General features: G+C 34.9%; 2 protein-coding genes across 8 annotated transcripts; both read left to right on the top strand.

The window, feature by feature from the left end:
• Positions 1–8,455: 8,455 nt before the first annotated feature.
• Positions 8,456–14,523, top strand: LOC112515377 (actin-7-like). 7 transcript variants are annotated; one of them, XM_025122167.1, is made up of 7 exons: positions 8,456–8,568; positions 9,213–9,312; positions 11,432–11,492; positions 11,689–12,064; positions 12,135–12,766; positions 13,122–13,195; positions 14,341–14,523. In XM_025122167.1, exons 3-6 carry the CDS (start codon positions 11,442–11,444, stop codon positions 13,185–13,187), a joined length of 1,125 nt encoding a protein of 374 aa, XP_024977935.1. In that variant the 5' UTR covers positions 8,456–8,568; positions 9,213–9,312; positions 11,432–11,441; the 3' UTR covers positions 13,188–13,195; positions 14,341–14,523. The 7 variants fall into 7 exon arrangements, 5 of the variants coding, with proteins under 5 accessions (XP_024977935.1, XP_024977933.1, XP_024977930.1 ...); XM_025122165.1 differs by having other exon boundaries at positions 8,456–8,971; positions 9,006–9,312; XR_003069518.1 differs by lacking the exons at positions 8,456–8,568; positions 9,213–9,312 and adding exons at positions 13,487–13,697; positions 13,792–13,858 and having other exon boundaries at positions 11,408–11,492.
• Positions 14,524–21,860: 7,337 nt separating this feature from the next.
• Positions 21,861–26,808, top strand: LOC112515201 (actin-7-like). Its single transcript, XM_025121872.1, has 6 exons — positions 21,861–21,927; positions 23,524–23,594; positions 24,349–24,741; positions 24,804–24,814; positions 25,058–25,670; positions 26,465–26,808. The coding sequence occupies exons 2-6, from the start codon at positions 23,535–23,537 to the stop codon at positions 26,528–26,530; spliced, it is 1,143 nt and encodes a 380-aa protein (XP_024977640.1). The 5' UTR covers positions 21,861–21,927; positions 23,524–23,534; the 3' UTR covers positions 26,531–26,808.
• The last annotated feature ends 226 nt before the right edge of the window (positions 26,809–27,034 follow it).

Raw genomic sequence — 27,034 nt, 5'->3', positions numbered from 1 at the left:
AATATCACGTTCATCTTCTATAATCATATTATGCATAATGATGCACGAAGTCATTATATCATGCAAGATTTCCTTCCTTTATAACCGTGCAGGTCCTGCTATTATTGCAAACTTTGATTGCAATACGCTAAATGCACGTTCTACGTCTTTTCTACATGCTTCTTGTTTCTTTGCAAAATATTGTTTTTTAGGGCCACGTGGATCGTGAATAGAATGAACAAGAGTGACCCATTTTGGATATATGCCATCAGCTAAATAGCCCATATTATATGATTTTCCTTTGATGACATAATTACGGATATAATTATCCATTTCAGACGCTAGATTGAATGCTTCGACCATTAGTTCGTCATGTGTATCATCAAAAGCCTCATCGTCTGAATACGAATTATCAGCCATTTGAGTGGTATTTCTCAACAAAGAAGATTGCAAAATATAGTTGAGTTATTTTCATTGAGCCGTTCTTCAACACGTTTTATAGTGAGAATCAGTGGTGATGTCAATTCTTACCAGACTTTTCAAAAGAATCTTGCCAGACTTTTCAGAAGAATCATTTCAGACTTTTCAGAATTCGTAGCATCTCAATATCGAGTATCTCAACATCAACAATTTGAAGCAGCTCAAGACCAATCCGAAGGATCTCAAAACGTAGCAGGAAGCTTTAGTCAGTTTATGCCTAGCAGAGACGATTGGACCCTTTAATTTATGTATTTCAGTTTTTAAAATTTTCATTAATAAAATACGTTTACGTTTATCCGGTATCATATTTATGTTATTAATAATTTATTATATATATATATATATATATATATATAAATTTAAATAATAAATATAAAAACCTAAAACTTAATATTTATAATTTTTTATTTATTTATAACTTATTTAAAAATTATTAAATATTATAAAAAGTTGTGGGGACCACCTAATTGGCAATTTGCCGTCCATCATCTTCCCCGGCAAATATGCCGTTCATTTTCAAGGCACGCTATAAGTTTGATGATTTTGCAGGCCGATTGGAACCAAAAGAACGGCAAAACCTTAGTTTTGCCGTTCGATTGGAGTTGCCCTAATCCTTACTTTAGTCATCTTCTCCGGTCATCCGGCCATCGCACACCAAAGACACTCCACACATACCAACCATATCCATATCAACCCAAATCCAAAATCCAATATTGAAAACCCAATCCAAATCAAACCCTGATCACCAAAATTCACCTTAAATTCAAACCTCACTTGCCCACATGAATCTGTGCTTATATCCAAAAGAAGATTCAAGAAGAACATTGTACAAAGAATAGAAAACGAACACAAGCAAACTCAGATGAATGGGGGTTTTCAAAAGAAAATATGCACAAGTGACAAATAAACCATAGGGAATACAAACACAAAATCAAACTCAGACTCAATTTTAAACTCAAGGATCTATTCAGAAAATTGTTGTAAAAACTCAAATGAATGGAAAACCTAAATCACGAAGAGTTAAAGTACCAACATAATCAACATCAAACCATAAGGGCTTTTATCCATAAATTTTAGGGTTGAAGTACCCTCATCGTAATCAACATCAAACCACAGGGACGGAATTTGTAATTTACTCATTTCGTTATAATGATATTCCATCCAAAATGGCTGGTTATTTTCTCGTATCCGGAAGCTTTTCTTCCTTTGAAAACCCAATCAAGCTGCAACAAAGCCATGAATGCAGATGCGGTTAAAAAAACTGTAGAAGAGGATATTGAAAAACTTATAGCCGAGATCCAACGACTTGGTAGCAAGCTAGAAGATGGCTCTTACAAGGTACATTTACCCCCAATTTCCCACACACACACAGCTTTTTCTAAATCTGGCGAAACTACATTGGAATTACATGATAATGTTTCCATATGAAATAATTGGTATGGATCTAGTGTGATTGATCTGTAGCGAATTATTCTAGATCTAATAGATACATCTGATAGTTTAGGGCAAAATAGTGTTGTTGTTGAGTCGATGGGCAGTTACTTGCTTAGCTAAGATTTCATAGGTGTTGAATTCGCGGTGTTTGTTTTGGTATATTATTGTGGATTCGACAATGCCAAAACGACATGGATCTTAAGCTTCTGATTTTTGCAAAATTGAATGAAAATCTCAAATGCAGCAAGTATACTTGCCAAGAGACCTCATCATCATCATATGATGTTTGTTTGACATCCAAAATGCACCATACTCACCAAACGCCGTTATCATCTCAGCAGATGTTGGTTTAACAAGATGTTTTATATGCTCTTCTAAAGATCTTTAATCAGCTCAAACCATAATTTGCTTCTTAGCAATACGTTAAACGGCAATTGTCAATTTGAATCAAGTTTCAAGCCCTACCTTCTAAAATTTATTATTTGTGCTTTTTGTTGGAACAAACATAAACAACATAGAGAATTATGATGACACTTTTTTTTTTAATCTGCACAACACCATTCATTTACAATACACACACACACACACACACACACACACCCCCACCCACCCCTAATAACCGCCATTAACTGTCACAATGGTTCCCAACCATTGCAACGGTTCAAAACAGTCCCACCCTTTCCAAATTGACACTTATTTAGACATAATATTAGATCTAGATTAACCTTTCAACACTCTCCCCCTTAAGCTAGATTAATATAACACCAATTATAGCTTAGACTTTATCTTCTTGAAGCCTCCAACTATCAAGCCTTCATATCATCAAGATTACAGAAATCGCTATGGAGAACATCATCCACAGCCTTAAACATATGAAGAACAACGCTTTCCTATCCTCTCCTCGATAACTATAAGTCTTGTAAAGTGTGTCCCATGCCTCCTTTGATGTTGAAGACGAAGAAATTCTTTCAAAAATCACTTCATCCACAGCCTGAAATATGAAGAACAACGCTTTCCTATCCTTCTTCTTATTTTCTTTCAATTCGTTGTTTTATTGAGCCGTTAAAGCGGTAGGATTTTTGGGTTCTTGTAATCATCCTCAACCAAGTTCCATAGATCCTGAGATTCATAAAACACCTTCATTTCAATACTCCATTGGTGATTGTTACTTCCATTTAATTTTGGAAGAGAGGTCTGGAAAACATTGTTGTTGAGCGAAGCCATCATCTTCTGCGTTTTGTTCTTCTGCACGTATCTTCAACTGAACCGAGAGAAGGCTCTGATACCACTTTGTCGGAACAAACATAAACAACACAGAGAACTATGATAACACTTCTTTATTATCATTTACAATACATACACATATATGTGAATACACTTAATAACTGCCATTAACTGTCACAATGGTTCCCAACCATTGCAACGGTGCAAAACGGTCCCACCCTTTCCAAATTGACACTTAATTAGACATAATATTAAATCTAGATTAACCTTTCAACACTTTTTGACATCAAACCTTTCTACCACAAGCAATTTTGCATTTCGCATGAAGGTTAAATTTGTACCAGGTTTCATCTGGAATTATGGAACGATCCATTAATTTGGTATGAAAAGCTATTCGCAATTGATATTTGTGGGACCTTGATCATTGCTTCTTAAGCTTTTGGCTCTCAATCCCTCAACTGGCTTGTCTTTATATAAGATTGAATATCTTATGGTTCATCAATCTGTAACCGGCTCATGAAGGTCACATTCGGTGTTCTTTTCAACGACGAGAAATGTGAAAACATGTTCGAAGCATTGGTTGGGACACTGATGGCAGCTAGGAGGCGCCAAATCCTAACATTTGAAGGTGAACGTTTACTTGATATTCATCACCATAAAGTTGTAATCGAACTGAAACCCACCCACCCCACCCCACCAGCAGCRCATTGAGATTGTAGGAAGATGGATCACAATTTGCTTCCAGAGTTTGTATTTCTTTCTTTCTTTCTTTTCTACTTGGGCTCTATGAATACATGTAACGGTGTTGTGTGACAACTCAACATGGATTGAAAGTTGATCAAATGATCGGGTTGAAAGCTGCCCAAAATTAATGCATTCAACCTTCTAGATCTGTTTATTCAAAAAAGTTGTATTATTATTGTTTTTTTTATTTTTTTTATAAATTTGATAGATAAAGTATCCGTTTTGACGTGTTATCCAGCTTGTTCAACCTCACCTAAAAGCCCCCTTCTTAGGGGCCGTTTACCACCCGGATAAGCGTTTACCAAGTCACGTTACCTTACTGGATGAATGTGACAAGGACCAATAATCTTACCCGGTAAGTGAGATTGACGACTCTTACCACGGTAAGCGCTTACCCGGTAAGTAAATGATAGTGTTAAATTTTACCCATAAACGCTTACCGCGTAAATGTTTGGTAAAAGGCCCCCTTAAATGACATGTTCATAAAAGTCCAAGCACTTGCGTATCTTGTTGAGTGTCTCTTACAAGGACTTAATACCAGCAGAGTAACATGGGAAAATTGTATAAGTAATGTATTTCCATTCCGTTCCTATTTTGGTAAACATAGATCGATCTATATAGTTTAAAGACTTTCATTCCTGTTGTTTATCCGCACAATGCATGTAAAATTGTATTGTAAATGGAAATGAAATAGTAATAAAAGCTTAAAAGGACGTTCTCCCGACATGCTGAGCTCCACATACTCTTTTACAGTCAAAAGGGGTTCGATTGTACCATACATGTTTCCTCTTCCATCAGGGGCAGACCTAGCTCAATGGTTATATGGCATGTATTATTGTTTTAATTGTCTTCGTTGTAATATAAAAAAATTTAGGTTCGTGAAAGGTGCAACCGTATCGATTTGTTGTGTGTCACCATATATATTTTAAAACTACAATAAACACACAAGTTATTGTTAGCAGAGTTGGTTTATAAGGTTTTTCTTCCACCCCGGACCGGGGTTCGAATCCCGTTGCAAAAATTTGCAATAAAAGACTTGAACACAAAGACTTCACATATGAAAAGCAATGACTAACCAAGAGACCAATTATGATAATGTAAAAAATATCATGATATTTGTTTATTATAATCAAACGATGCCACTGTTTGAAAAAAAATATTGGTCGTCTCTGACCTATATCGAGTGATTTGAGATGGAAAATCAAACTACACATTTTTGGTTTGAACTTTGTAGTAGCCACCTCATTCCTTTCGGATATGATCAGATCGAAAAAACGAATCAACATTTGCAGTTTGCCTAAGACAAATGCATATTTTTATGTATAAAAAAAGTTAATGAGTGAGAGAGCTAAGATCATTTGTTTACCATGAAAAAAATATTAGCTCTACAAACCATTTAGATCAATCACAAGCATTTGTTAGATTAGGTTGTTTTATCACCATGCATTTAATATTGATGATACAATGGTAATCTTATTTTTTGTCTTAACTTCATATTTATTAATGGACGCTTACAAAACATCAATTCATGATTTTAGCTAAAATAATATGTTTATTTTTTTTTTCCAGATTATTGGTGATTTGTTGTTTTAATATGATAAGAAACTTGGATGTTCAATCTTCAACATATATGTAATCTACATCATTCTTCACATCAAACAACCGGGTTTGATGTATTAAATGATAGTAGTGGTGGAGGAGTGTTCGGTAGATAAATATTCATAATCGAGATATACAAACATGGGTGAATACGGTGGAGCACAATATAAGAAKATTGAAGATYTTATGATTAGGAAACATTGTATTCACATGTGAAAGCCAATAAATTAAGTGCTTACCAATGTTCATAGGGTGTATATAATTGTTCACACGTGTTCCAATGTGTTCATAAACCAATATTTATATACATCTAACATTTGGTAAACTTGTGTGCACAAGCGAAACACTTTGATCAAATATTAAAATGTTCACATGTGAAAGCCAGTTACTTTAATATCCATAAGTTTTAATATGTGTATATAAGTGCTCATAAGTGTTCTCGTATGTTCATATATGAAAGTCATGAGTTAAGATAGTTAATAAGTGACATATATGTTCATATTTATTCATAAGTGTTCAATACAATATTTATAATTCAAGACGGATGATTCTATGAACTATAACATGAATGAACAATTACCGATTTGTAACCGATGTAAAAAATAAATTGAACATCTCTCCCAAAAATACTCATGTTCACCTATATATATATATATATATATATATATATATAAAGAGGTTCACACGAAAATAGTACGTATTTAAAAATAAATAAGAAAATAATTTTGAGCCTATCATTTATTTGAATAGTGCCTTAATTTGCGAGTTGGACGAAAACTAAGCAAATACTTTCTCCATTTCAAATTAAGTGTCCACCTTTTTACTTTAGCTTGTTCTAAAATAAGTGTCCATTTTCTAAAATAAGTTTTTATATTTTAATTCTACCCTTAAGTTGAGCAAGAGAAAGTTTCTCTTCATTATCAAGGGTAAAAGTGTTATTTATGTATTTAAAAAAATATAATAATTACACATTTTTAAAACTATACGTCCTTCTCATTTGGATAAGTGACGCAAAGTAGAGTAAGAAGGAATGAAATCGCTTGAGAATTATTTTCATTGTAAATATTTAATTTATGACGAAGAGGGTATTGTTTTAATTAATACAAAATGTTTTTAAGTAATTCTAAATTCGTTGTCTAAATTATATCAAGTACCTTTTTTACATTCTTCTGTTTTTACCTAGACACATGAGCACCACACCACCTTGAACCAATATTTCAAATGTTGTGGTCTATGATTTATCCATATATCGGTGTTTCTATTGTGAAAAAATCTTTTTAATAAATATCTATCGTCACTGGTAGCCATCGCTCCATTTCAGGAACGCCGGAGATATAACCTAGATCTAGCCGGTGTACTACAAACCAAATCTCGACGGAGACCTCATTGATGCACCCGAAACCGAATCTCGCCTGAGACCTCGATGACGCAATAGAACCCATATCTCGAAGAATCCATGCTACAACTCTAATGAAGTATATCACGGTGTGTATTTTCAGGCAGCGGTTGTTTTACAAAGTGTATCCCAATGTATATTTTTGTTGTTTTACGAAGTGTATCACAGTGCAATAATATATATTTTTAGATGTCCCACAAATCTACAATGACTATATCATCTTTTTCTTTTTGTCCAGATATCGTTTATTACAACTTTCATTCTTGTTGTTTATCCGCACAATGCATGTAAAATTGTATTGTAAATGGAAATGAAATAGTAATAAAAGCTTAAAAGGATGTTATCCCGACATGTTGAGCTCCACATATTCTTTTACAGTCAAAAGGGGTTCGATTGTACCATACATGGAAATTCACTGAAAAAATCGAGTATGTTTGGTACGCAGACTCTGGATGGGACGGGACGAGACAAAAAAAAATACTCCATGTTTGGTGTGTCATGGGACAAAAATGAGATGGGCAACTTGAGATAAAAGTGAGATTTCATGAGACAAAGCTTAAAAAATTTTGTTCCACCAAAATAGGTCATGAACTAAGTAACAAGATTACAAAACTACCTTTTTTTTTACAATCTAATTACAAACCTAATCCTAATTTGTAGTATGCCACCATTTTCATCTCCTCCATACTTCATCATCTTCTTCCTTCCAGTTTATCACCAACTTCATCGATTTCTCCATCGTCTTCTTCCAGGAATCGATTTATCCGGGTACGATTTTGATTTCACTTTAATTCTTCTCTAGGTGAATACTTTATCTAATTGTTTTCTTTTGGTTCCATTTTGCATGTAAACACATATTCTGTTAAACTCATAGTATGAAGAAAGTGCATGAATTCATCTATTTGTATTTTGGGATGGGAATTGTGAATATAAACGTTTTTTCCATCGCAACCTACCTGAAAAGGGAACTAAAAAGGGCAGAACAATGATGAAACGTAATTAAAATCAGAAAGAAAAAAACGAAAAGGAAGTTTGTAAAGCTATTTCCATCAACTCATATAAACAAGTGATGTTAGATTAAGCAAAGGCTATGTTCGTATTTCTTAAAGCTATTTATAATTGTTGTGTTACAACTTACAATCAAATTTAGGCCCAACCTGAACTTTTATCAACAAGTGATGAACATGAGACTTTTTATCCCAATTTATTCCAGGCCCAACCTGAATTACTTATTTTTATCAACCAGGCCCAACCTCAATTACTCGGTCTGTTACAACTCTTGCATGTGGCGTCGTTCACGAACCCTCATCGATCTCTCACCAGAAACAGAATGTAAGTTTTTTAAACTTGTCGATCTCTCACCAGAATAGAACACAGGGCCGACCTTGATTATAGGCCCGAAGAGTGACGAACCAGAGCAGCATAGAGCCCAAAAACATCAATTTTCTAAAGTCCAATTCAATTTTAATTTGGGCCTAAAAATAATGTCTCCACTACAATCTCAATCTCAATCTCGATCTCAATCGGCCTTCACAAAGTTCGTCCTCCCTGGACTCTCGCCTCGCTCACGGACGAACTCACGAACATAAACCAATCCACGAATCGAAATCGCAATCGGCCTTGACTCAATCGGCTCTCGCTCTCTGCCTCTCACGAGTCTCGACTCTCGGCCGGCTCTCGGCCTCTCGCTCTCGCATCTTGTGACCTGTGAAGTTAGGGTTATTTACTTTACTTATTTTATTTTTTATGTTTCTGATTTTTGTTTCATTGCAAAACCTAAGGATGAAGCTGTGAAATTGGTCCTTTGTGGTTTGTCATTTGTGTTTCTAGTACTCTGCATCACTGATTCACTGTATGTATAATGTTAATGTATCATGTATGCCTAAATCCTAACTGAAATCCATGCCTTTTGCTGCCAATCTACCATTTGTTAATTGTTGGGTGGTTGACTGGTTGACCCAAAGATGTATATAAGACTATAAACCTCTTGTTCCTCCGCAGTCGACTCTCGCCTCTCGACCGCTCAAAATCTGATGATTTAGATTGTTATTTGAAGATTTGATCTTTTGTTTAGATTAGGGATTTAAGGTTATTTTGTTTAATTGTTTAGTTTAGGTTAGGGTCATTTAACTTATCTTGTTTAGTTTAGGTTAGGGTCATTTAACTTATCTTGTTTAGTTTAGGTTTACCCAAATGTTAAAACTTTAATCATTACATAGCAAGATCCAAAACCATAAAAACTTGTTTTTTGTAGACAATAGGTTCATTATGCATTTCATGGTAAGTTGTTGCGTATGTCATCAAACTTATCTGTACCCAGTAGTAAGATTGATATTCCTTATTTCTTTAATCCCAGCCTAGGTACAGGAAAAGAGGTAGAGGAAAGTAATTTGCTGCAGAAATTATCAAAAGCTTGCATTGTTGATTTCTCTTAGGTTGACTCTTCAACTGCACAAGTAAGTTTTTATGTTCATGGGTTTCAACTGAAGKTTTGCTGTTCATGGCATAAGTTCTATACTTTTTATGTTTGTTTAAAGTTAAATGAATACTATTGTTATTAATTGATCTAGTTGCTCATCGAATTAATCAAGCCTATCTTTGGAGTTTTAGTTCTTCATTCTGTAATTAATATTCAAGTTATCATCCACCTATTTTTGTTCTAATCCCATTAGATTTTTATGTCTATTAACACAATTTCAGCAGCTATAATATAGTTGAACAAACCTATAAATGTGCAATAGTTAAGTGATGATTTGCCCTCACTTAAATGTGCAATTGCTAATTCACTTGACTGTTCTCCCTTAACTTTGCAATTTTACATATGAAACTCATGATTGTCATTGGTTAAGACCCTAAATATGATTATATGAAACACATGATGGACTAACGGAGTCATGCAATAGCTAATTCCATAGGCAAATACCTTAAGTGACTAAAACTAGGAGGACAAAATTAGTGAAGTAGGAATGAGCCATTGATGTTGTAGAGCAGTGGCGGATCTAGAAACTATTATGGTTGGGGGCACACTTAGGAGGGTCGAAAAAATTTCGAAACCGAACAATTCGTCCGAACCAAAAAAGGTTTCGGGTTTTCATTTTCAGCTTAAACTGTTTGGTTAACCGAATAAAGATAACTGATGCGGTTGATGTAAGCGAGGCATTGACCCTACAATTTATATTTGTTGAGTGAATATGACTTGTATATTTACCTTTTCATGTGTGGTACTGAGTATCCTGCTTACTGAAATGCAATGATGTGGTGGAGAGTGACTTCTGAGGCTTATGTTTTAATCTTTTAGTACTCTTCTTAAGATGAGTACCCAAGGAGACCTACCAACTAGGAATTATTCCTTCTGCCTGATCTTATAATTCACAAATAACACTTGGATCTTTAATTGTCTTGCATACTGCTTTTCAACACAAAATTGCAAAATTAACCTAACATTTCCATTTGTCTAACGTTTCCATTTTCCTACAAAATTAACCTAACATTTCCATTTTCCTACAAAATTGCAAAATTAACCTAACATTTTCATTTGTCTATAAAATTGCAAAATTAACCTTACATAAAGTATTTACCAAATCATCAATTGTGAAGCAAACAACGAAATTAAATCAAAGCCATTCAAAATTAAATATTGGAATTTGGGAATCAAAAATTTTACCCAAATCAAATTAGAGGCCTCGCCAGGGAAGAAGCAACCAGCAGCCAGCCGCACGATGCAGCGCCTGCACGGTCCGTCGTGAAGACTGAAGCGCAGAAGTGGTGAAGTGAAGGGCAAGGGCTGAAGGCGTGCGTGAAGATTGATGAAGAAGGAAATGGAAGTGGGGACTTCAAAATTTTCTTGTTGGGGGCCCAATTGTATTAAATTAAAAACTACAAGTAATTTTTTTTGGGCTTTGTAAAATATATTTTGTTGGGGGCCCAGGACCCCAACCACCTCTTGATGCATCTGCCACTGTTGTAGAGTGTAAATAATTGAAGAAGAACCAACCAATTAAGTGTTTGGAGTTGGATTGAGAAGGTACTAGTGTTGATTTTGCTTTATATAGAAGACGTGGGATGTAGTAAATGGGACAAGTAGATGAGTTAGTGTTATGATGCTCCTTATTTTGGTTTTGGACAAGTAGATGAGTTGGTGTTTAAACGCAAAGGCTATAACAACTTGATTAAAGAAACCTTAACATATTATTTTAAAGCAAACACTCAACTATAAGATCACATTTATGAACAAAAAACACTAATGGGTCTCTCGGTCTATGAAGGAAAAAGCTAGACAATTACCGCACTTGGATGTTTTTAATTGGGCATCATTTGGACTTTTCGCCGTGGGCACCAAAAATCTTAGGACCGGCCCTGATAGAACGTAATGATGAAGGTAAACCGATTTTTAGGGGTTTAACGTAATGATCTCTCACGGAATCCTCGTCGATATCTCATCATAATAGAACGTAAACTGATTTTTGGGGTTTTAATAGTTTAACGATTTGGTTGTGTTGATGAAATATTTGGTTATATTTCATGCAAAGAAAAGAATTTTTTTTTGATGATCTTGTTTTGATGTTTGATGTATAGTTGTATAAAAATGGCCAACTATCAGCCCCTTGTTTGTGACATTGGAACTGGAATGATGAAGGTAAGTAATGGTTCATTGTATTATTTGCTTCAGCTATTGGTACTGTTATATTTATGACTATAGAAAAGTAAAATCGATCTATCATCATTGTTGGGGTTCAACACTCATTACCAACAAGCATTAGAATAGACATATTCAGATCAACTTTGTGCCTATATTTGGATTTAATTGGTTTGGTTCGTTGTTAAATCTACAGGTTGGGTTTGCTGCTGAGGATGCCCCCAGGGCAGTCTTTTCTAGCATCGTAGACATACCACATCACACTGGTGTTAGGGTAGGCATGAACCAGGATGAGGGTCAATCCAAAAGACATGCCATTTCATTGAAATATCCTATCGAGCGTGGAATTGTTAAGAACTGGGATGGAATGGAAAAGATTTGGCATCGCACTTTCTATGATGAGCTTCGTGTTGATCCTAAACAACATCCTGTGCTTTTAACTGAGCCACCTCTAAATCCCAAGGCTGATAGAGAGAAGATGGCTGAACTCATGTTTGAGACCTTCAAAGTTCCCGCCATGTATATTGCTCTCCAGGCTGGGCTTTCCATGTTTGCCGGTGGTCGTACGACTGGTTAGTCGTCTTGGTTTTACAGTCTTGGTCATTATTTAATTGCCAATGCTTGATGTTTAAAATTGCATAGGTATCGCGGTTCATTCCGGGGATGGTGTGTCATACGCGGTGCCATGTCTCATAGGTGGTTATTTTTTTGAAGCCATGACCCGTGTAGATGTTGCTGGTGGTGACATTACAGATTATCTGATGACAACCCTCACGGAAAGAGGTTATGACATCGCTGAACGGGAAACAGTCCGTGACATTAAAGATAAGTTTTGTTATGTTGCTGGTAATTGTGAGCAAGAGTTCGAGAGGAGCTCCTCTGCCACAAAGGAGTACTTGTTGCCGGATGGGCAAGCCTTTGCAATCGGAGCAGAACGTTTCTGTTGCCCCGAGGTCCTCTTCCGGCCATCTTTAATCGGAAGGGAAGGTCTCGGCATCCATGAAATGGTTTACAGCACAATCAGAAAGTGTTGTGCTAAAATACTAAATATTGATGTCTGTGGGAAACTCTTCAACAACATTATTCTCACAGGTGGTTCAACCATGTTACCAGGATTTGCTGACAGGATGGAGAAGGAAATCACCGTTCTTGACAGGCAGGAGAAGAAGTGCCCTCTTACGGACCTGAGGAAGAGGATTATTGCAACCCCGGAGAGAAGGTGGAGTGCTTGGATTGGTGGATCCATGCTTGCATGCCTCAGTACCTTCCCAAGGGTATGATCAAAATCTTCACTGGTCTCAAATATTATTAATATGATAAATTTGTGATGGCCGTTTACCAACACAAACCGGATAAGCACTTACCGGTTAAAAACCACCCTTGCTTACCTTACCGGACTTGGTCATCAAAATAGCATAGTATAAGTTTCTCTTACCCGGTATGCTTTAACCTTGTAAGAGTCATCTCTTAACTATGGGAAAATAATTAGAGTGTAAACGTCTACCTCACTTACGGGGTTTGATACAATCACGATAGAATTGTTGGTAAGGATCATCATCTCTTACCCGGTAAGAGGCAATAAGTGTTTAGTAAGCAACCCCTAACCTGTATTGATTTTGTCTGAATCAGCTGTATATTTCAAAGACCGAGTATGAGGAGCACGGCCCATCCATCCTCCATGAGAGATTCTTCTAATTGTGGGGGTATGTGGCTTCTGTAAGCATCTTTTTTGCATGCTCCACATCCAAAACCTTTCTCATTAGGATTTCAATGTTTTTTTAATCCAAGTGAATGTCCATATCTTTCTGGTTTTAATGTTTATATTTTGTTGAACCCTCGTAAACATAAGAAATTTCATCGCTTTTGAATTTAACTTGATATATATCTAATGCAACTTAAATATTATCTGTATAGTAATAAGAAATTTCTATAGACAATTTTAGTAGCTATAGCTTGTTGAAGTGTGATTAAGGCATCTTTTGCGCATTATGCAGCTACTTTTAGCAATTTAAATGTTGCAAAATGTTTGTTAAATATGCAATGGTTGGGTCATTTCTCTGTTGTTGGTGTGCAAAACAAAATCTGTTGAGTGGCAGCCGATATCAGATTGTTTTTCTGCCAACGGTTAACAGCCAAAATATGTGTCTCATGAACTCCACCTTCCTCAACTGTACCAGTCCTACAATCATTTTGATCTTGGGGAAGGTAAATCCTCCTTACCTGTTAGGCTAATATATCTCTACCATCTACTGCTCTACATAGAAATTTTGCACATTGACGATGATGAATGTCAAAATAGGAATCGGATCTTCAAGGTAGAAGTTTACTAAGGGCGCGTTAGGTGGGACTGTCAAGTCTGATGTTTGGTACGATCATGCTAAGAATGTTACATTTTAGTTCAATCTTGACATGGACTGGTGTTCTGAGTCTTGTTTTCCATGAAAAGAAATAAAGGTTTTGAATTTGTCTTTACTTTGGTAAGAGAAATATGTAGTGCTCAAGTGAAACAAAATTTCTCAAATTTGTTTATGCTAATAAAATGTTTGATATTTATTTTACTAAAGGGCCTTACCAAACGCTTACCGGCAAGAGAAATCATCGTCACTTATTTTATTTTTGAGCACGGGTTTTGGCGGTAATCATGTAACATCCTCGACTATCAAAGTGGATTGTTGGTAAGGGTCGGGTCTTACTTGGTCCTTGTTATGCACATGGCCCCTAAATCCTCTAACATAATTTCTCATGTAACTTGCTTGGATTCATGTCTATCCCATGCCAGGCTTGAGAGGGATGTTAAGAGTGTTATATTTCAGTCGGATATTGACATGGATTTGTTTGTATTGTGCAGGGGAATTTTTGGCGATTGTGTAAAAGCTGTGGGTGGGTTGCTGAGGACTTGTGTACATTTTGAGGCGTAGTAAAGCACAAATACTTTGAGGGTCCTTTTTTGTTCTTTTTGCAATATGTTGAAGATCGTATGTATAGGATACTTTCTTATACTTGTAATGAGGTTAGCATTTTTGAACTCTTCAAACAGCTTGGAAACAGGAAACTCTGTCAAACACGTGGTTTTTCAACCTAAAAAAAGAAAGAATATATACATATATAAATATTTACATATATATATATATACATATATATATATATATATAGAGAGAGAGAGAGAGAGAGGGGTTGGTTATTATACAACTCATGACATTTGTACAACCAATATAACTCAATATCAACTGTCAATTTCATTTGATTAAGATGTGATTACATAGAAGTTTTGATTGTTTTCTAATATAAAGTATTGATCATAATTAATGAACCATATTCAGCTTCTATAAATATTCATATCATAATAAATGAATTTTTATTATTTTCATAAATATCTCAATTTATTAGGTTGCATTGGTTATACAAATGCAACAGGTTATATTTGAAACAATCTCTCTCTCTATATATATATATATATATATATGTATATGGATGATCATGTTTATATGTTATCAAGTCTTGTTACAATTGATTTGAAGTGTGTTGACGGTAAAAGATGAGATATACTAAAGGGTTATTGGTCTAACGAACTGGGCTTGTTTGTAAATGCTAATATCTTTGAAAATGTGAACGGTTTAAGTCTCATTAAAAATGAGGAATCTATATAAAGTTTGTCGTGTATAAACATTATATACTTTTAAAAAAAGAGTTGATATATATATATATATATATATGTATCACTTTTTATTTGTTTAGGGAGTGTTTGGTTAGAGGTATTAGAGGTATTAAGCAGTAATCAATCAGAATGAAAATAAAAGAAACTGTTTGGTTTTCTATAATATAATGGGCTTATTCCTCTATAAGCCTGAAATTTCACTCCTGGTTAAATTGGGAGAAATGAAAATTCATTCCTTATCATTTTCATCCTCATTTTTATTCCTTAATATGAACCAAACAGACCCTTAGTTTTTCATTATCATATCTATATCAATAAGACATCTTATGAATGATTTATGTTTGTAGAATATACATAATTTTAGTAATTATATTTTAATATCATCTACAATTCTTTAAAAATTCTCTAAATTGAAAAATTAAAAATCAAAATGTCAAAAAGACAATCAGATTCAACTTTTATAATTTTTATTTTTAATATTAATAACAATTAAGTGATGTTTAATTAGAGGTATTAAACAGTAATTAATAGGAATAAAAACAAAAGAAACCGTTTGTTTTTATATAATATAATGAGCATATTCTCATATAAGCCTAAATTTTCATTCCAGATTAAACTAGGAGGAATGAAAATTTATTCCCATTTTTTATTCCATGTCGTTTTATTTCCCTGTCTGAACCAAACAGATTTGATATCCCAATAAAATATTTAATAAATGTAATATTTGCATACAGTTTATTTAGGGAACAATTGAAAAAAACTCAACGAACTTTCCTATTTTGAATGATTAAGCTCTTAAACTATTTTCTTGAATAAATAACCATTAAACTTTCATATTTTGAAAGCTCTTAAATTATTTTCTTGAATAAATAACCATTGAACTTTCTTATTTTGAATGATTAGTTACTTAAACATGTTTTTTCTTCAATAAATAACTATAGAACTTTTAAAATTTGGCTATCTACATTATTTTAATCCAAAAATTTTACATGTAACCGACTAAAAATTTTTAAAGTAAAAAAATCTAAATAAAGTTTACCTTTCCAAAACCTTATGCCATTCAAACTTGTCACATCCAACGACATCACTCCCCTTTGTCGCCTTATCGTTGTCTTTTCTCCATAAGTTGGGTACAGAGCGAAACGACGATAGATGGCAGAGGGAGCTATGACGTTGGGTCGCAAGGAATTTGAATGTCATAAGATTTAAGAAAGATAAAACTGATTCAGGTCTTTTATTTTAAAACCTTCTTAACCGATTACATGTAGTTTTTTTTAGGTTAAAATGATGTAGGTGACCGATTTTTATAAGTTCGATAGTTTATTTATTCAAATAAATTATGCAGAGACTTAATTATTCAAAATAAAAACGTTCAATGGTTTTTTTTAATGAAAAAAGTTGAACAACTTAATCATTTAAAATATGGAAGTTGATGGATTTTTTTTTAATTTTTATTTATTTATTAACTATTAAAGTAAAATATATACATATAATATAATCTATTAAAATGTAACACTAAATCATATTAGAACAAAATTGTATTATACATTATAATTTAGTTGTAATGTGGTGGTGAAGACTAAGAATGGTGATTTGTCCCAATCCGATGGGGAACACAGCTTATCCGATTTGATCGGGGTTTGATCAGAAAATAAACCGGAGGCGAGATGTTAATCCTTGTGTCTGTCAGGAACCGGGACGGGACCAGGGGTTGTTACTAAAAACTAGGGTCGGGGATTACAAACCTGTCACATCCCCACCCCATTGGCATGCCTAGTGAAGACCACTTTTGAAATATATATATATATGGTATTGTATTGGTGTAATTAACTATAAAAAAGTATTTGAAATTTTTAAAAGAGGACTAGTATTGCATTTGTATGAACAGTGCCGTTCCTGAGGTTTTTTATGCCCTGTGTGAAGATGCTAAAATATGCCTCTTTGCCTTTTCCTTAAGCAAATGAAACGACAAAACATACAATTTTACGACTAAAGATACAATTTCATTAAAATGAAAAATACAAAGGGGGACATAAAAACCAAAACCCCAAATATAAGTATATCACCTAAAACGATAGTCTTTGTGCATTTCTTGAAGCAAAAATATCAATTATTTTTTCATATTCAACATTCGCTACAAATTTACTTTTAATACTCAAAATTGCTAACCTGTATAGCCTTTCTTGACTCATGGTAGACGGCAAATATGACTTCAGTAACTTTAGCTTTGAAAAACTTCTTTCAACGGATGCTACCGTGACGGGTACAGTCAGCAAAATCCTATATTCAAGCAACACATTTGGAAACATATCCATCTTCTTTGCAAACTCCAAAATCTCAATTGATGTCCATGGTTTTTCTCCTTTATATGCTTCAGACAGTAACATTTCCTGTAAAATTTGCATTTCCATAAACAAATATATCCCATCAATATCACAATCATCACCATTTGTTAATGCAACTTCAAGATTCATACAAGAGTTTTCAATTCTTCATCATTTAAATGAACTAACCTTGACCCATCAAACAAGAAACCAAAAATCGATTAAATTTTTTTTATTTGCTCAAATCTAGTCTTCAATTGAGTAAAGTCATATCAACCAAAACAAGAAAATAATCAGTTCTAAATGTTTCTTGAGCAGATTGTTGTTCTCTTTCCGTATTTGGAATCTCATCAAACTGTTTTTTTCTAAAATAAGAACGTTTTATCGGAAACTCAGGCTCAATTCCAATTTCATTTGCAATATATTTAGCTTCAATAATGGCAGAAGTAAGTTCAGTCTCCCTATATTTCTCAAAATAACAAACCAATACCTCTAGTTTTTTTACCGCAACATCAAGTATCATATCTTTAGATTGTAACTTTTTGCTAACTAAGTTGATTCTATACAAAATTTCATGCCAAATAACCAAACTGACAATAAATTCAAAACTTGAAAGTTCACCATTTACCAAAGATTCAACATCTCTACATAATTTTCCATCATCGCTAACTTGAGATATTTCAATAAAGCTTCCTTTATTTAAGCAAATTGACTTTTTATAGCTTTAACACTTTTTATATGACTTTCCCAACGGGTAGTAGACAAAGATTTCAAAGTCAAATCATCAATAAACTCAAGTAAAACATTCTATCACTTGGTAGAATTAGCAAACACATTGTATATTGTTTGACATGTTCCAAAAAAAAAAGTTTTTGCTTTATGACAAGAATTTGCCATATCACACAAGACTAAGTTAAGACTATGGCAACCACATGACATATAAAATGCTCTAGGATTTACATCAAGCAATCTTTTTTGAACACCTTGATGTTTTTCTTTTATATTAGATCCATTATCATAACCTTGTCCTCGCACACAATTAATGTCTAAATCTAGAGATTTTAAAATATCTTGTTATACAGTGAAGAGACCTAAACCAGATGTATCCTCTACAACCAAAAATTCTAAGAATAACTCTTCTACACTTAAGGGAGCAGACGACATATCAACACATCTTATAATCAAAGTCATTTGTTCCTTGTGACTTGCATCAGGAGTGCAATCAAGAATTACGGAAAAATACTTTGCCTCTTTAATTTTTTTAATAATCACACTCTTAACTTCAAATGCCAATTGTTGAATCAGTTCATTTTGAATTTTATGGCTAAGATAATGATAATGAGTTTCTTTGTCTTTAATTAGCCAAAAATATTGTTTCATGACAGGATCAAACTCCGCAATCAGTTGAAGTATACCCAAAAAATTTCCATTAGAATTTTGATAAATTTTTTCATTTGATCCACGAAAAGCCAAATTATATTGTGCTAGACACTTCACAACAACAATTATTCTAATCAAAACTTCTTTCCAGTTATCTGTATCTTTATTAATCAATTCTTGTAATTCTTTATCAATTGTTTGATTTTTATTCAATCTCACTCACAACTCAGTCCAAGTTCTCAAGTTAATCATATGCTTAGAACTATTTTCATGCAAACATAATGTTTCACCTAAATGCCTCCAATCATTTATCCCTTTGGTAGCTAATTGACTTCTAGACCAAGCAATTTTGAATATCTTACAACAAAAACAAAAAACTTTATCCAACTCTTTTGAATAAACCAACCATTTTCTATCATAAGAATCATCATTTCGTAATTTACAGACATAATGTTCACAAGAAAAGTGTCTACCTACTTTATCATTTGGAAAGTTGATGTTGGTTTCCCTTATAGGTCATTTTTCAGCAAGCAAATCTTTCATTTTTGAATCTAAATCATCCCAAACCCTTGGATCAAAAATATTCAAAGTAACTTCATCATTACATGGATTTTCATTGTCCCCAACTTCATTAGTACACCAATTTTCAATATTTTCAACAAAATCATTGGGATTTTCAGAAACATTTTCAGTGGGATTTTCAGAAACATTCTCAGTGGGATTTTCAAAAATATTTTCAGTGGGATTTTCAGAAACATTTCTAATGGGATTTTCAAGCACTTTTTCAATGGGATTTTTAGACACATTTTCATGCCTAACAAAATATTGATTTAACGATCCCTGTAAAGATTGGGCAATATCTTGTTGTCTTTTCTTTCTTTCTCTATTTCGTGCACCTGATGGTTGTGATATAGGAAACATGTCTAATACCTATGAAAATCAAGCAACAAATACCCAAGCAATAGTCAAGCAACAAGCATAGAATGATAGAACTTGGATTAAGCTCGTGCTTCCTTTCCAAATTGAAGACTCGTTCTTGAAGACTTGAAGACTTGGCCCTGCTTCCAATCCAAACTCGTTCAACAGTTCCAACTTGGCAACTTCGGACTTCCAATTTCCAAAATCCAAGCCTCCAATTAACTGTATCTACTATCTAGATTTCAAATTTGAAGAATGAATTGAAGAATTGAGATTTGAGAAACAAATCATTAATCATTAGATCAAACAATTTGGTACATATGCTCAAACATCTAATCTGTTAGAATCATAGAATGTGGGATAGTGAGACTTCGAGACTCTCGAGTATATCTGTATATAGTGGAGTCTAGGAGAGTAGGAGACTTACCAGTTACCATGGTCCATGTCGAGCAGATGGCAGTCGGCACTCGGCAGACGGACCAGTCTAGTACCCAGTAGCCAATCGTCGCATCGACTCCTCGATTCAAGGCCATGGACACAGTCGTTGCCCTTGCCTTGTCCGTTAGAATAGTTACCATTATTGTTAATCATCTTCCCCTAATCCCCTGCGGCTATGCTTCTGGAATCGGAACGTCATCACTCGTTCTGTAAAATCAAAAAAATCGAATGGCGAACAGGAACAACAAGGCTGCAAGGGTGAACTGTGGCGTGAAATGAGGGGCGTCCAATGCTCCAATTCAATCTTGGGTTTGGGCGAGGGCTTGTTTACAGTAAAGATTTAAAGCCCAAGTCTTCAATTTTTAAATCCAAATGGTTAAAAGACCCAAAAATGAAAACTAATACTATAGTCCATATAAAATTTTGATGCTCCTTTGGGCTTTGATGCCCTGTGCGACCGTACGGGCTGCACGTGCCTAGGGCTGGGCCTGTGTATGAATAGTGTTTTAGAGTATCTCCAACAATTTATATCAAAATTATTTAAAACGCTGACAGTAAAGTTAAAATCTCTAAAAAGGTCTAATTTCAATACTTTTTTTATTGGGGAAATTTCAACATTGATTATATTATTAAAATATTTAATAATAAATTAACAAACATATTTTCTCTATTTTTCTTATTTAGGGGTTGTTTAGTTCGTTTTCCATAAAGTTGTGTATGGATGAAGTTGTTTGTATAGATTGAGAAAGTTTTTCTCATGGATGGAAGGGACATGCTTTTTAATTGGAAGGAAAAACTTGTTTTTCTGCATGAAGTCTATCCCTAGAAGTTTTTTTAATAAATCACTTTCTATATCATTAATTCACTACCAAACAATTATATACAGTTGACCGAATAATAAGATACAAATCCTTAATGTCATTACTTGGATGGAGATATGGTGTGCTTGGAATAACAAAATATAGTTTTCGAATCTCTAAGGGGCTGTTTATCAAACGCTTACCTGAGTTAGTATTTACCAAGTGACATTACCTCACCGGATGAATATGGTAAGGATCAAGAATCTTACCCGGTAAGAGCGAGACAAGGACCATGAGTCTTACTCGGTAAGTGAAAACGACGACTCTTACCATGGTAAACACTTACCGGGTAAATTGTTGCATATGATGTTGTTCTGGTCGACTAAAATCATACCTGGTAAGTAAATAATAGTGTTAGATTTTACCGGTAAGCACTTATCGAATAAGTGTTTGGTAAACAACCCTTAATTTTTTTTAAAAAAAAGTCTACTTTTATCCTATTTTTTCCATTTTAAAGAATTTTTTGAAAAAGTTTATAAAATGCTAAAATAGATTTAAAATTTAGTTATCTATTTTTTTTAAATTAAACATTTATTTTATATAGAAATAAAAATATTTAAACACATACAACCAAAAATAATTGACATATACAAAATTGAACAGGCTGATCGAACGGTGAAGATATAAAAGTGAAAATAGATCAAAAGACCGGACAACTTGCATTCTGCAAGTCTGTCACCGCCACGTCACCCTAACATTCCTCAGGCCGGAATCATCTCGTCTCTCGTTTTAAAAAAACACCTCCTAAATTCTTTCATTTAACACAAGTACAGACACAGCGAAGAGAATAGAAGCTTAGGTTAAGCGGTCATCTTTCTTCTTCGATCTGTTTCTGGTTCATTTAAGCAATCAATTCAAGGGTTTGTTGTTTCTATCCATGAATCTTCTTTGTACTCGGCTTCATTTCTACGTTTTCTTTATGAAATTTTGTTGCTTTAAGTTTCCAAGCTGAATCAGTTGATACTCATTAGGATACATGGCGTATTTGAGGGTTTTAATTCAAGTTCTTGCCTTTTTCTTCATGATTTAGTTGTTTCAATGAGCAATTTTGTACTCATCGCTTTCCTTTTTGCTATATCTGTTACGATTATCGGTTCTGATTCTGAGTTCTATGGATCTGCTTTTTGAAATTTATGTCTGATGTACTATTTTGAATATGAATAAGTCAGATTTGTTCATGCATTTGTTCTTATTATGGTTGGATTATCTTCTTAGATTACCGTGATCTGTAGCTAGGGAATTTCTGATCTGTTTAAGTCGTATATTATGTTTGATTTCGTTGGATATGTCAAATTGTGAACAAGGTTTTAAATAGTATATTCTCCTTTGCAGCCATGGCTAGGCCACCAAGACTTTTTAAGGCGTGGCAAATATACATACACATCACACACACATATAATATATATATATATATATATATATAGAGAGAGAGAGAGAGAGAGAGAGAGAGAGAGAGATTTGGTTTCAAATAAGAACGGTCTCGAAACAAGAGAACACGAAAATGGCCAAATTAACTTGTGATTTTATTACGCGGTGACTTTGGCCGCGACCTAGGTTGCTTTTTTCAAGTTGCCCACACACCTTTGCATTGCTGTTTTCAGTAGTCACACATGATTTCCATGTAAAATCACATGTGATTTGGTCGTTATGGTGTTCTCTTATTTTGACCCGGTTCACATTTGAACCTCCCTTTATATATATACATACATATTTGTTATCTTCTATTGCTCTAATCTAAGACCATATAGAAGTAGATTATATACTTAAACATAAAAAGAAAACACTAAAAAGGTAAAAATAAATTCAAATAACGCCTTACAAAAAATGCACATTGGACCATGGTGAGCCTTTTTAGAACTGTGATTGTGAAGATCCAAGGTCGTGGGTTGTGTAATATAATTGGTGAATGTGGTGTGAAGTTTCTTCAATGCATCCCGTTTATCCATTGTTTTAGGTCGGACCAGGGTTTGGTAATGGTATGTGTAGGATCTTAGTGGTCGCAAGTTATCACTCATTTCATGGTTTGTGTAGTTGGATGTCCAAGTATTAATAATTTTTTGACACTTTCATAAAAAGATTGTTTGAAATTGTGTCAATAGGTTGTACAGCTGGTGATTTGTCATAAATTGAAAGTTTGGAGCAAGAACTTTTTTTGCAAAATTTCTTGGCTCAGACCCTACCCCACTGATCTGTTGTAGCAGTAGAGGTGTGGTTGTAATCCATATGAGTGAGGTCTCGGGTTTTGAGATTGGGCACCACTCCTTCAATGGGATGTATGCCTGATTTACCTCCCTTGTGATAACCGTGCGACCAGTGCGGTGGGGGTGCTCCAGAGGGAGGGTGGTGTCTACCCTTCTTTTATATGTTAATGAAATATTTCTGCATGTTTTTTGTCAAATGGGATGTTAAAGATTTTGTTGTCCTCAACAGATTTTGTTTTGATGTTTGTGGTACAGTTCTATAAAAAATGGCCGACACCGAGGATATTCAACCCCTTGTTTGTGACAATGGAACTGGAATGGTGAAGGTTAGTGTACTCTATGTTTTTTTAAGTTATCTTATTATATATTGTTGATTGTATTATTTGTGTTGGTGGTCTTTGACTCAACGGGTACCAACCTATCCGCTTGAACTAGTGGTTTGTGGGTTCAAACTCATCATTAAAATATGTATGTATATGTTGATTTTACCATGACTGCAATTTTAGAGAGACGCGAAAGCGAATTAGGGTCAGCTTTAGTGAAAAACTGCAAAAAATGAAAAACTGAGGAACACCTTGGTAACCGTTCATCTGGATGGTATGCACATGTGCATGCAAGTAATTTGTAAGCGATTTTTCCGGTATTCACATGTGCATAGCGTGCACACGTGCATATAAACCAAGAAACAAGTTCAATTACTTGTATGCACATGTGCATATAGTCCAGATGAATGGTTACCAGGGTGTTTCTCAGTTTTTCATTTGTTTGGGATTCTCCCCTGAACCCCCTCTCTCTATATATATACACACATGAGCAGGGTCAAGTTCAAGTGAAAACCGTAAAAATTTGAAATACTAAGGAATACCCTAATTGTCATTCATCTGTACGGTTTGCACATTACTTGTATGCACATGTGCATTCCGTATGGATGAATGGTTATTAAGATGTTACTCAGTTTTTTTTTTGGGGGGGGGGTGTTGTTTCCTGAACCCTCTCTCTATATATATATTGCCTTTTGAATTAGATCAATTATTGCCTTTGGTATAATTAAATCAGTTTTCTTTGTCATTAAATTTATAGGCCGGATTTGCAGGTGATCACGCACCAAGGGCGGTCTTTCCAAGTATTGTTGGTAGACCACATCACACTGGTGTTATGGTAGGCATGGGTCAGAAGGATGCTTATGTTGGAGATGAGGCACAATCCAAAAGAGGTATCCTTGCATTGAAATATCCAATCGAGCATGGAATCATCAGCAATTGGGATGATATGGAAAAGATTTGGCATCACACTTTCTACAACGAGCTTCGTGTTGCTCCAGAAGAGCATCCCGTTCTTCTCACCGAGGCACCTTTAAATCCCAAGGCCAATAGAGAGAAGATGACCCAAATCATGTTCGAGACCTTCAACATTGCCGCTATGTATGTTGCCATCCAGGCTGTGCTTTCCTTGTATGCAGTGGTCGTACAACCGGTTAGTCGTCATTGATCTTGCGGTTTTATTCATTATGTAATTGCTTATGCTTGGTGCTGAAGGGTTGGGTTCCGTTGAGAATGAAAGTTATGGTGAGAAGGGATCTCCACCCTGGATCAATCCTAATTGAAAAGAACCACTAGATCAACACTATGAGATACACGGGATCATTTCCCTTTTGAAACGCAATTCATGGGTTGTTTTGGGATTAAAATTGATCAAGGGTCCAAATCCCTTTCTTACACTTCTCATCTCAACTCCTATCCTCACACGATCCTTTGTCTAATGCTGAAACCCGTTTAATATTTTTTCGCAGGTATTGTTTGGATTCCGGAGATGGTGTTTCACACACGGTGCCAATTTACGAAGGTTACACACTTCCTCATGCCATCCTCCGTTTAGATCTTGCTGGTCGTGATCTTACAGATTCCTTAATGAAGATTCTCACCGAAAGAGGTTATATGTTCACCACCACTGCTGAACGGGAAATTGTCCGTGACATGAAGGAAAAACTTGCATACGTGGCACTTGATTACGAGCAAGAGCTAGAAACTGCCAAAAGCAGCTCTTCTGTTGAAAAGAATTATGAATTGCCTGACGGACAAGTTATTACGATCGGAGCAGAGAGATTCCGTTGCCCGAAGGTCCTTTTCCAGCCATCACTTATCGGAATGGAAGCTGCTGGTATCCACGAGACCACCTACAACTCGATCATGAAGTGTGATGTTGATATCAGGAAGGATCTTTACGGAAACATTGTTCTCAGTGGTGGTTCGACCATGTTCCCTGGAATTACAGACCGGATGAGCAAGGAAATCACCGCTCTTGCTCCTAGCAGCATGAAGATCAAGGTTGTTGCACCCCCGGAGAGAAAGTACAGTGTCTGGATCGGAGGATCTATCCTTGCATCGCTAAGTACCTTCCAACAGGTATATCAAAATCTTCATTTACCTCGAATACTATTATTATATATGATGAATACCTGAGACTTAAGGGGCTGAATGGTTGGTTTTCCATTAAGGGGCTGAATGGTTGGTTTTCCAATAAGGGGCTGAATGGTTGGTTTTCCATTAAGGGGCTGGTTGGTTGGTTTTCCATTAAGGGGCTGAATGGTTGGTTTTCCATTAAGGGGCTGGTTGGTTGGTTTTCCATTAAGGGGCTGAATGGTTGGTTTTCCATTAAGGGGCTGAATGGTTGGTTTTCCATTAAGGGGTTGGTTGGTTGATTTTCCATTAAGTTTTGCATGGATAAAATTGTAGGTGTGGATTAAATGGGAGGGGCAAGTTTGGAGAAAACTTGGCTTTCTTCATAAAGCTCCCCCCAGAAACTTATTGAATAAGCCATTTTCTATATTATCTAGCCACCTACCAAACAGTCATGTATAACCGACCAAGTAAATTGTGAGTTTTATTAAGCTCATTAAGCTGCTAAGAAACAGACCCTAAGTCATGTATGGATAAAGCTGTCTCTGTGGATTAAGTATAGATTGAAAAAGGTTTTGTTTGGGAGGGTTTTTCCATAGATGGAAGGAGCGTGTTTTTTAATTGGGAGGTTCAGGTTCGGTTTTGCATAAAGCTCCCCCCTAGAAGCTTACTGAATTAGCCACTTTTTATGTCATTAAGCCACTAGCAAACAGTCATGTATAGCTGATCAAATAAGGTAAGAGTCCCATTAAGCTGTTAACAAACAATGCCCTAACATGCTTTGCTTTTGTCTGAATCAGATGTGGATCTCAAAGGGTGAATATGACGAGTCCGGCCCATCCATCGTCCACAGGAAGTGCTTCTAAGTTCCGAGTATGGATGTTGTTGCTTTTGGCTAAGTTTCTGGTTGGTTGGTCTTTTTGACTCTTTAATTTCTATTTCGTTATTCCCTTTTTCATGTTATGCGAACTAAAAGACTGGCGGACGTCAATTTGTGTGGAGTGAGTTGGGTAAATGAACGAATGAATGAGGAGTTAAACTCGATACCACCTGATGTTGTTTCTTATATATTTCAGCCAGCAATCCTTTGTAGTTGAAAAGGGCTTTGTTATATGGTTGGTTTATTTTTATACTACATTGAGGATTATGTTAAATACCTACTGTACAAGAAATTTTCTGCTTGTAATCATTTCAAAATAAAGATTATCCTGCAATTTTTTCTGCTTGTGGTCATTTCAAATCGACATAAATACGTTTTTATATCTATTGACGGGTTCATAGGGTTCATGTGAAACGCTCGTTTCACATGAAATTTGTAAGTTTTAGGGTCTTTTTGTCAACAAGTATGCTATTCTTATCGAAGGATATTT

Source organism: Cynara cardunculus, assembly GCF_001531365.2.
Source record: "Cynara cardunculus var. scolymus isolate 2C chromosome LG 7, CcrdV1, whole genome shotgun sequence".
Taxonomy (NCBI): domain Eukaryota; kingdom Viridiplantae; phylum Streptophyta; class Magnoliopsida; order Asterales; family Asteraceae; genus Cynara; species Cynara cardunculus.
Note: the sequence above shows the minus strand (reverse complement) of the source record. Positions and strands in the feature narration are given on the sequence as shown.